At 47.9% G+C, this 11,239-nt stretch overlaps 1 protein-coding gene across 1 annotated transcript; it reads left to right on the top strand.

The window, feature by feature from the left end:
- The first annotated feature begins 140 nt into the window (after positions 1 to 140).
- On the top strand, positions 141 to 10,795 carry SLC25A48 (solute carrier family 25, member 48). The gene is made up of 7 exons (XM_009995725.1): positions 141 to 177; positions 1,102 to 1,145; positions 4,478 to 4,549; positions 5,104 to 5,356; positions 6,092 to 6,340; positions 7,515 to 7,648; positions 10,673 to 10,795. Exons 1-7 carry the CDS (start codon positions 141 to 143, stop codon positions 10,793 to 10,795), a joined length of 912 nt encoding a protein of 303 aa, XP_009994027.1.
- The last annotated feature ends 444 nt before the right edge of the window (positions 10,796 to 11,239 follow it).

The following is an 11,239-nucleotide window of genomic DNA, read 5'->3' as shown; positions in this document are numbered from 1 at the left end:
CAGGGCAGGCAGGGGGACAGGCAGGGCGGGCAGGGGGACAAGCAGGCCCTCCTGCCCCCCTGCCCCCGAGCTATTGCCACACAGCCCGGCGCGGGACGGGGTGTCCAGGGAACAGCCACCCATGCCCAGTGGGGGTGGCCATGGCCTGTTTTCACACTGGGCCACAGGTGGTCGCAGGTGAAAGTCCAGGAGGAGAGGGGGACATTTTATCATACATTTTTTGAGTAAGGTCAGAATGTGTCGACCAAAGACATGAAGCTCTTTTCAGTCCTAATCCGTGACAAGGGAGAAGTTTCATTAAGTCTCTAAAGACTTGGGGACAGTGGTTGGGACAGAGCCTTGCAGGTGTGAAGGAAGCACAAACCACCAACATCTCCACAAACATCCTGAAACTTGCTATAAGCACATCAAGCCATGTCCTGGTCACAGCACACAGCTTGTCCTGTTCTCCCTGAGAAGGGGGAAACCAGGCTGTGCTCTGTCCCATTGCAGGGGCTCCTGGCACCAAGTGCCACGGGGAGATGGGCAGGATGGTGGGGGAACGGGCCAGTTTCTCCCAGAGAACCTCAGGGAAAGCAGCTGGATGGGACAACAGAGATTGATACAGAGCAGAACCCCCTCTGTCTGAGTCATCCCCCTCAGGCATCTGTAAGCTGCTCTTACAACAGCAAAGGATGGGGGCTCAGTCTGTATCAGCAGCTGGCCCTGGGGCACTGCTATCTGAGCCAGGAGAAAGCATTTCCTCCTGTCTAACCTGGATCTCACCATTTTAAGGCTAAATGTTTGCATAAGCTTACAGGAGTGCCAGGAGGGTTGTTCATGGAGAGGTCACACAAACACACCATCTCTTCCTCTCACTCGGTTGCCTCTGAGATGTGAAGCTGGTGGAGTCCAGGACAGTTTTCAAGGGAAGATGCACACAAGTGTTTCTGCCCAGCTTTTTGCCTGTTGTCAGAGGTGGGGCATTCTGCTGGGCATTGCTCTGGCCCAGGAGAATGGTTCCTATGGAAATCTCTCTTCCTCCCCTACAGACCCATTGCTTCCTGTCCTGTCACAAAAGCCTCTCCAATGTTTTGTGTAATACTTTGCTTTCACCCCCAGGAACTGCCAGTGTGGTTGTGGGGCACCCCCTGGACACAGTCAAGGTAAACCACTTCAAACCACACTTTCACATCATCACCCAGAACCTCACTGGTGGGGCAGTGATCTAGATGATGCCTCAAAATACCTTCACTTTCAGCTGCCACCCCAAAGGGTAATTTAGCCTGGGTAGAAATGTGTTCATGGACTTTAGCCTTTCTTCCTCTCCTATCCTCATTCTGAATGAGAAACTAAAGGAACTGGCTGATGCGTGCGAGTTCCTCTGGTGAGGATTAATGCTGAAAATTAAACCTGGCCTCACTTAATGTGTGACTTTCTGAACAGTTCTGCCAGTGTTTTGTAAAACTTTGCCCCAGACAGTTATTCAAAGGGCAACAGGAGGAGCTCTTTTTGCTGCAGGCACATTTTTATGTTTCCCTGTGTTGGCAATGCTGGAAGGGCAGTGTTGAAATTGTTATCCTGGGGCTATGAGATGCAATATTTACTATTCCTGCAAGACAATTATTCCTCAGAGGGAAAGACTTAGAAGTGTTAAAAGATATTTGCTAGCATGATGTAGACAAGCCCTTGCACACACTGATTCAGCCTGGCCCAGCCAAGGTGACCATCCCTGCTGATGGAGAGATAAAAAGGAAGATCCTGTTCCTTTGTGCTTTTGTGCAGTGTGATAGGCATCTCTGGCTGGCTTTGACTGCTTCCACTGCCCTGCCCATGTGCTCTGGTCTGGTTCAAGCCTTGTTGCTGGCACCAGGCAGGGCTGCCAGATGTAGCATACCCAAGAACCAGTGGTCTTCTTTACACCTTAGAGACCCTTAGAGGGTGATGGGCAGGAGGCAGGGCCTATGCCACATCCTTGCACAGCCATCAGAGCCATCCCCTGGCACACAGCTGGCTCTGCTGGGGCTGGGAGGTGGCCAGGCTTCAGGGCTGCTAAGGTGCCATCAGCCCTGGGAGTGTTGTGTGGGTGCAGACCTCCTGTGGGAGGAGGGGCAGAGCTGCCCTCACCACCTGAGGCAGCAGGGCCAGGGATGGGCAGCACAGGGGGGCTCTGCTCAGGGTTGCCAAGGCAGTGCCCATCTCAGGCTAGCTGTCAGGGTGGCCTTGCCAGGTTTAGGGGAGTTTGGCAACAACTGAGAGAGAATCCTGCTGGGAAGCATCTAGTTTCTGGATGCCAAGAAGGAGCGAGCCCATCCTTCAGTGCTTATAAAGACAACTGTCAGGCTGCCCCCTCTGCTGCCCTTTGTGCATGGCCTTGGAATACCAAGTAGGCAGACTTGTTATCTTTCCAAATTTTGGGGGAAGGGAAGTTGAAAGGACAGTTTTTACACAGCACTAAGCCAGCAAAGGGGCAGCTCAGCAGCATTCACAACCTCCAGGGGATGGAGGGTCCTTCCTCACCTTGAGAAGAAGACTAGACTGGTCAGCTGCCCCTTCCCAGCATCATAGCCTCCATCAAACCCAAGCACATGTTTTCCACAGCCTTGCAAAACTCTGAATTACATTTACTCATGAATTTACATTTACTCACTTTTCATCCTCCACAGTGTGATCATTTCCCCTGAGCTTCCTACAGTTTCTGGATGTCACCCAGGAGACCTGTCTCACTGAAACATAACAAAAAGGAGAATTTTCCTGAGAAATCCATAATGGTATCAGCAGACTTTGACAGAGCAGTGATTTCAGTGTGAGGTGTTAACAGGGGCATTGGTGTGAGGACACTCAGTTGCCCTCAGCTACTGAAAAAATGTATTAACTCGAATCTTTAAATACCTGGTTACTGTGTAAAAGAAAAATCAAAGGAGCCCAGGGAGGCGAGGATGGGAATGCCTGGGCTAAGGGTGCGGGTGATGCCAGGAGGGAAGGCAGGGCTGCGCAGGACAGTCACCCTGCCTGGGCTGCTGGGGTGCAAACAGCCCCAGCCCGGTGTGTCAGGGTGTGAACAGCCCCGCGGGCTGGGCCTGCCCACCTTGCACAACAGGCAGCTTCGTGTACCTGCTTGTTGCAAAGGGCTCAGTAAACATTCTGCTTTCACTGCTGCCTGCTCTGGGGCCTCAGGTCGGGCTCAGGGCTTGGTGCTGCAGCCCTGGAGCAAGGGATGAGCCTGGGCTTTGGTTCCTGTTGTTCCCTGGATGGGTCCTACAGCTCCAGCCTCTGGCAGGGCTCTGAGATAAATCACTGTGCCATTCAACCTGCTGTTTGCTGTCCAAAAGCTCTCCCCAGGCACAGCTCCAGAGGAGTCTCACTCCTCTGGGCTTCAGATTCCCAAATAAAGTTCCTGCTTCCTCCTGGTGTAAGTAGAGGCTGAGTCGCCAGAAGGGACAGGGCACCTGCCTCCAGCACGGGTTGACACTATCTCTCCTGGCTTCATCTTGCCATTCCTGCAAGCAGCAGTGCTGATGGATACAAGCAGAAATGCTCTCCTCATTCCCAGAAAAACACCCACGGCAGGGCACGTTTTCCTATAAAGAGTGAGCTCTGGCTTCAGCCCAGATTAATTGCTGAAGCCCCAGGTCCTGTCAACCAGACAGGTTTTCCATTTCCTCACACACCTTTAAGCCCAAAAGATACATCACTTGTTAGGACTTTATTATTGCAAACTTGTGAGCAGCTTGAATGAAAGATGATCTAAATATGTGTCTGCATGTATTTATAAATAGACATATGATACATCCATCCTCCTTCTTATACATGTATATATGAGAAGAAGAAAGCATGTTGAAGTCTCCAGGCTTGGTCACAATTTACATGCCATTTCTTACAGCTGCTGTAGGCATCTTCTGGAAGGGCTACAACTATTGCTTTCCATGAAACAAAATGTCTATGTTGGAAATGATGTGAAAAAGTATTTTTGAGTGAAGAATGGAGAATTTCTGAGATGGAGCCATTTGGCTCCATTTAGTTTTCCTGTCTTAAAATCCACCTTGGATTGGAAGGGCTCTGGAAGCCTCCCAGGGGAGCTCTTCACTCCATCCTTCAGCAATGCATCCCAAACTTCACTGAGAATCCCCAGAGGAAGAAGACCAAACCACTCTCAGATGTCCACATATTCAGGACCTTGCCAATGAGAGCACTGCACACAGTAACCTGCTGCAGGTCCTGGGCCAGGCTGGGGTGGCTGATCTGGACTCAAGAACAATTTGACCAGTATTGATTCCAAGTGTTGCAGAAAGCTTCAGACCTCTGAGGTCCTGTTTAGTCCTGCTTCTGGCAAAGTTCAAGAGGGTGGATGCATATATATCTTATTTTATTGCTCTGTTTTCTTTGCAACTCAGAAAGGATCTGTTCTCAAATCAAAGTACACATTGTTTATGCAGGACGAGCTTTCACTGGGCTGGAAGTTGGGATTTCAGTCACATTTCATGAATGTCTTTTGCAGACTCGTTTGCAAGCTGGACAAGGATATGGAAATACACTCAGCTGTGTTCTCACTGTGTACAGAAATGAGTCTGTAAGTACTTTATCTGACTTAAAATGTGCTGGTAGAAAATGTAAATAGATATATAAATACACAAAGCAATTATACAAAACCACTGTTGACACCAGCAGTTACATGAAGACCAATGAAATTGGTGCAACTGATGCTGCAGAGCCCTACAGCCTTCTCTGGCTTCACTCTAAGGTAACTCTCTTGGTTACTCCTCCAGGGATAAGACAGATCCTTGGTATGGAGTGACAAGTGGCACTGCCCGTGGCTCTGCATGGGTTGCATGTTACACCCACAGTGGCTGGTTTGCCTGTACCTGCTGGCAAAGCCCTGCCAGAGGTGTTCTGCTGACTCTGGTGATGCCAGGGAAGAAGCTGGCCATCAGAGGGACTTCTACATGGGTTCCTGTGCTTTCAGCCTGTGTCTTTAGCAGTATGAGTTAATTTTCATTTGCTCAGCACAAGTGAGCAGCTGGTTCCAGGAGGCACTTGCTACTTGTGTTTACTTGATGGACACACTGGGGTTGATGCTGCTCAGCCCCATCTGCTCTCTCATCTCCTGCTCCCTTTCCTGGGCAGGTGGCTGGTTTTTTCAAAGGCCTGTCCTTCCCACTGGCCAGCTCTGCTGTCTACAACTCCCTGGTGTTTGGTGTCTTCAGCAACACACAACAGCTCCTCAGCCAGCTCCGCCATGGAGACCCATCGCAGGCTCCAGCGCTGGCCGACGTGGCCCTGGCCAGTGTGGTGGCAGGGTTTGTGTCCGTGGGCATTGGCACTCCTGTGGAGCTGGTGAAGATAAGGCTGCAGATGCAAACACAGCCATACACCAAAGGTATGAAGAGAATCAACTCATTTGCCCTTTCTCTGCCAGTCTTCAATGTTTGACAAGAGCTACAGGACAATGTTGCTTGAAGACCCAGCTCTCTGCTGCCTTGTGCCACCACAGCTGGGCTAAGGGTGCTTTGTCCAGCCTCAGGATAGACTGTCTCCTGAGCTTAAGGGGAGGGCAGAAATTTCACATGAACATTTGATAACCACTGGATTATTTGGGACAGGGCTACAGGTCCCCAGGCACAAGGCAAGGCAGGTCGAGAGAGGATGCTGGCAGGATAGAGTCATAGAATCATTTTGGTTGGAAAAGACCTTTAAGATCACCCAGTCCAACTGTTGACCTAGCACTGCCAAGGACACCACTAAATAGTGTCCCTCAGCTCCACATCTACATGCTGCTGGCTTCCACAGATCCAGCTTGGCATCAGATGTGGTTAAAATCTATGAAAACAGGGCACACAGCCTTACCCTCCTTTGGAAATCTCTCAGGGCACACACCAGGAGACACGCAGTGCATCAGGGAAAAATCTGTCCTGAGGTGTCTAAACATCTTTTAAAAACTGACCTAAGTTCTTTTTCTTAAAAACTTTTTTCCCCACACTACATGTGGATCCCAGCAAAAAAAAAAAAGGAATGGCAGGGGTTTCAGTTTGGTGGCAGTGGGCTTCTGAGAGTTCTGGAGCAGTTATGACTGAAGTGATTACAATGGTTGTATCTTTTTGTATTTTTTTTTCAGCAGACACTAAACTAAACCCCACAGCTCCTGGCTTTCCTGTGTACCGAGGTCCCATCCACTGCTTTAGGACAGTCCTACAGAAAGAAGGGATAGCAGGAATATACCGAGGCTCAGGAGCAATGCTCCTGAGGGATATTCCTGGGTACTGCCTCTATTTCATCCCATACATGTGTTTCTGTGGGTGGATCACCCCCGAGGAATGCCTTTCCCCCAGTCCCTTCTCCATCTGGCTGGCAGGGGGTATAGCAGGTAAGCACCTCTTGGTTTTTTTTCCCCCATAAAACTGGAAAAACGAGGACAGGAAGGTTCCTGGGGATTGCTCAGGGACCATCACATCCTCCTGGTGACCAGGAGAAGACATGGGCCTGCACACTCCTTCCCCAGAGGCAGGTCCCCTGGCACCACGACTGCACTTTATGACTTGACAAACTTTATGGAAGTCACATTATCAGATCTTCATTGGGCTCAAAGTCATTGAGAAAGAAAGCAGCCAGTGCCTTCATCTCCCTGGATGTCTCCCAGCAGCCTACCTATCACACTGCCAGAGGCACGGCAGCCAAGATGCCTCCAGAAGAGGACTTCAACCTGTTGGCTGCCCACCAGGAGGGTGTGCACCCTACCTGCATGCAGCAGAAGCCAAGTGACTGACTGGTGTGTGTGTGTGTCCCACCAGGCTGTAAGGTCACCCCTAAACCCACCCCCCCTTTCCTGGCTGTTTCTAAATTGCAGACCCCTAAATGTAGATCAATCCTCAGCTCAGGTAATGATTACAAAGCACCCTCTCAGTTTCTCCTGCAAATAAGCAGAGCCCTGGCCCACCTGGACAGCTTCTCTAGTGTGTCCCCATCCTCACGTAGGGTCAAACAAGCTCTTGTTTGTCCAGCTGGGCCATGGATTGCAGCAAGCTGACCTTTTCAGAGACAACCCATCCCACCCAGCTGCAGGCTGATCAATGGGAACAGACGCTTTCTTTATGGGAATGATGATGTATCTCAGCTGTGTGGAGACTGACCCTCGTTTCATGAGAGAGCCCAGCCTCTTATTTGCAGTCTCAGCTCAGTCTTTGCTTTTCAGCAGTAGTATCTGAGGGCTCCAGTCTTTCTGAAGTTGCTCCCTGCAGTCTGGGCTCTTCCCAGGACATGTCCATGCTCTGCTAGAAGCTCTGCAGATGATGCATTTGTACCTGGAGGAGCACCCTCTGCATTTGATTGCCAGCATAAACCCTAACATCTCAATGCTGCTTCTAGAAACAGGGAACTTTGCTCCCAGAAATGCTGGTCCCGTGCCTGAGTTGGGTGAATGCCCTGAAATAAAAATCCTGTGAATATGATGTGGTAGATGAGAGGTGAACTTCTGAGTGCACTGACCTGCGGCCAAGGAGACACAGAGAAGCAGCTGTTCAAATACTTCTGCATTTTTCTAGGAGCCATTTCCTGGGGGACTGCTACTCCAATGGATGTTATGAAAAGTCGACTTCAGGCTGATGGAGTTTATTTAAACAAGTACAAAGGGACCCTTGACTGTATCATGCAAAGCTACCAGAGCGAGGGCTTAAAAGTAAGTGGTGTTTGAAGTAAAATCTGGGTATTAGGCCTTTAATTTTCAGTTGGGAAATATAGTGGCTGTTGCAAACCCACAGCTAAAGCCAGTTACTGATAAATTATAATAATGACAGTAGATAATTATAGTGAAGATTCTTTTTAAATCATAATAGTGACAGCAATAATGGGCCTTACAGCAATGAGAAAATGAGCGACGGGGGGTCACCATCTGCTGGTGTAATTAACTTAAAATAGCACTTCATGCCAGTGCATTCATTTAATTGTGGATGTGGTTTGACTCACCATAAATTAGAGGTAGAAAAAGTTGCCTCTGTGATTGCTTTGACAACACTCAGAGGTCAGATGTTTCCCATTGACACTGAAGGCAGTGGGAAGAGTTTTCAGCGGGGTGTTTGGTCAGCTTGGGCAATGCTTTGGTGGAACTGATGCTGTGGTTGCACTGCCCACATTCTTTTTGCACCAGGACAGAGCCGATTGCAAATGCTCTTAAATCAGAATTGCTTTGGCTTCAAACATAAAGAAAGGCTGCAAGCCAAAAAAACAACTTATCTCCTGTTACTGACTTTGTCTATTAGTGTAATAAAAGTTGTTTGTTCCTCCTGCAAACTTTGCCTCAGTTAAATGTGAAAGGCAGAGAACCAGGTTTGCAGCTTTATTGCTCTGTCAGTGCATGGTTACAAGGAGCAATGTGTTCTGATATTCAAATCAATCTGTATATAATTTGTCATCAAAACATTGAGAGGCCTTTTAGCTTCCCAGCTTCATTTTCACATCCTGAAGGAAAAGTGACAAGTTACAAAAAACAGCCACTGAAACAAACAATAACAAAAAAGCCCAACCCAAAATAAACCAGCAAAATCACAAGTCAATGTGATTTAAATATTTGCCAACATGCCACCATATTGTGCTACCTGGCACAGAAGCCTGCAGTCTGGTTGGGTTTTTGCTGTTGTTTGAAGAGGGTCACTTTCCTATGAAGAACAGGCACCTGGAGAGGTGCTGAAGACCATGCTGTGGTGGTCAGAGCAGGGTCAGGGTGCCCCAGGCTGGGCACAGGCTGCCTGCTCTGTTTGCTGTGGAGCTTCACAGGAACACACAGCAGGGCTGCAAAGGGAATTTCCATGTTCTCCCTCCTCTCCATCCTCCTCCTCACCCAATTCCCTCCTTATCCTGCCTGAATATTAACAACTCTTTCAGGCACTTGGTTTTTTATTTTGTTTGAGGTCAGATCTGCTTGCAGTTTTTCTGCTCTTATGCCTGGCAATAGGATTGAGTAATAGTTGATGAGGCCAGATCCTTCTCTTGTAAGAAAAATCTATTTATATGTTGGGAGAAATGGACCTGGTAAATGGCAAACTCAGCTCTGGATGTTTTCACTCTGGGACAAAGTAACAGTATTTACAGTGCTGAAAATACTTGCCTGGGACACACAAAAAAATGTAACCATAGCCCTCTTCTTTCTCCATAGTCAGGTGTGTTCATTCTGATGAGAAAAAAATCATATGCCTCTGGGCTTTTCTTCATAAATCTTCATTGTTGGTTAACGTGGCTCTTTTGTGTTACTTGGTGTATACTGCAAACGTTTGAATTTCCTCCCAGAAACTTCCTAGCAAAATAAAACACCCCAATAAATCAAGTAATATCCTGAAGATGCCAAAGTTGCAATTTCACGTTGCAAACTCTGCCCTAAACCATGTGGAGATTGTTCAATTCTGTCTCACACAAGTCAGCACCACGCACTGGATTTGCTGGACACAAGTTGTGTTTAGCAGAGCTCAGTATTTCAGGGGAAATTCCGGACAGACACTTAGATCCATGGGCTTCTGCTCTTGGAGCTGAGACCTTCCAGGCTTCCTTACAGCAGCCGTGGGAGCTTTGCCTTTGGAGAGCCTGGGAGGGAGCTTGCTCTGCTGATGGTGCTTTTCTTGTCTATTCTGAACTTCTGGTGTTTAGATTAGTGACCACAGGGATGGGCTGGGGGAGTTAAGGGAGGCATTTTTTTAGGAACAGGCCAGCAGAGATACTCCCTGTGATCATCCTGTTGTAAATAGGCTCAGCCTGAGTGAGTGGCCTGAGCACACCAGGCAGGAGAGTTTGTAGCCAGGAGGTTTCTCAAAGGGAGACAAACCAGGTGCATGGAGAGACAAAGTCCCCTTCTCTACTTTCCAGAAAGCACTTTACTGTTCAAGCACTGAAAAGCCACAGGGTCTTTTCCTCTTGTGTCAGCATCTTGTAAAATACAGATATATTGAGCAGAGTGAGGATGTCTGGCTGTGGAGATCTTTTATTTTAATGGTGGAAAATGCTGGGATATGGATGAGAACCAAAGCTTCACCTTAGGAACCCACACGTGAAAATATCAGCTTCCATCAAATATTTTTCCAGAACTGGTGGCAAGAGTAAGTTCTCAGCCAGGTAAAGACTGAGTCTAGTTTTCTGCTGATTCAGAGGTTGCTTCTATGCTCAAAGGTGAAACCTGCAAATGAGTCCACGTGGCATAATGCCTGCACAGGCTGGGCTGGCTCATACCCACTGCTCCTGCTCCTTTTCCATGTCTTCTGCACCCACTGACTCAACCCTGGGAGCCAGAGCATTTGCTGCAGGAAAGCAACAGCTTTCTGGTGGTCCCCTGGGGTTTGCATGATCCTCCTGTGCTTGTGTGTGCAAAGGGAAGGAGGGGCTGTAGGTAGGTAGGACACTGGAAGACATTTTAGGTTTCTTGCTTTCTGCTCTACATCAGTGGCAAGAGGACATTTTTTACCCTCCCCATCTTGTAGATTTGCTGGCAGATACAGAGGGTGTCCCTGGGGAGAAGGAGCACAATGATACCAAACCAGTGACTTCTGCTGTCGTGTTTCCATTCTCCAGCACAGATTTCAGCAGAGGCCAGCAATGAGAGTCTATCTTCTGAGCAAACCAACATTTGGCTCTTCAGAATCACACCATGACTTTGTTCAATGTTTTCTTCTTCAAACAGCCAGTATATTCCTGTGCTCTAACCTTTCTCCATCCCCAACAGGTCTTTTTTAGGGGCATCACGGTCAATGCAGTGCGAGGATTCCCAACAAGTTCAGCCATGTTTCTTGGCTATGAACTTTCCCTCAAAGCAATGAAAAGAGACCAAACTGAGACCAATCCTTAACTTCCAGGTCAGCACATAAAGACCCTCTAGTTTATATTGAAATTAGAGAATTAATCTTTGAATCAAAAGGAGTTGCAATTTGTACAGATCCTCTGAAATTCAGATAACTTACATGGGTACCAACATCTGGATAGTCAAATACTTTTCAAATTTGGGTCTGTGGGATTTGGAGCAGACCATAGATGTGCTGATGGATTTCAGTTTCATTCCAGATCTCCTGGAATTTCCTTACAATCTGCTCTGATTCTTGTGATTGTTTTGATTACTGTGTATTAGGAAAGAAAATCTCAAAGGACAATATTCTCTAACACTTTATAAATTTTGAAATATTACTCTCCCTGAAGTCCCTGCACAGTATCCTTTCCTCCCTTGGTCCATCCACAGAGTCCTGAAATGAAACCATTTCAAAGTGTCTTGACTATCAACTCACAGTTTTCCTCTTTC

This window comes from Chaetura pelagica, unplaced genomic scaffold (genome assembly GCF_000747805.2).
Source record: "Chaetura pelagica isolate M959 unplaced genomic scaffold, ChaPel_1.0 scaffold420, whole genome shotgun sequence".
Classification (NCBI taxonomy): Eukaryota; Metazoa; Chordata; class Aves; order Apodiformes; family Apodidae; genus Chaetura; species Chaetura pelagica.
This window is presented reverse-complemented; position numbering and strand designations above follow the sequence as displayed.

What these genes read in the sequence shown, in the direction of transcription:
- SLC25A48 (XM_009995725.1), top strand. Translation starts at nt 141, where the DNA reads ATGGCCTGTTTTCACACTGGGCCACAGGTGGTCGCAG. An exon ending in CTGTGTACAGAAATGAGTCT is followed by an intron (nt 4,550 to 5,103) that starts GTAAGTACTTTA and finishes TTTCCTGGGCAG; the next exon opens with GTGGCTGGTTTTTTCAAAGG. An exon ending in AACACAGCCATACACCAAAG is followed by an intron (nt 5,357 to 6,091) that starts GTATGAAGAGAA and finishes TTTTTTTTTCAG; the next exon opens with CAGACACTAAACTAAACCCC.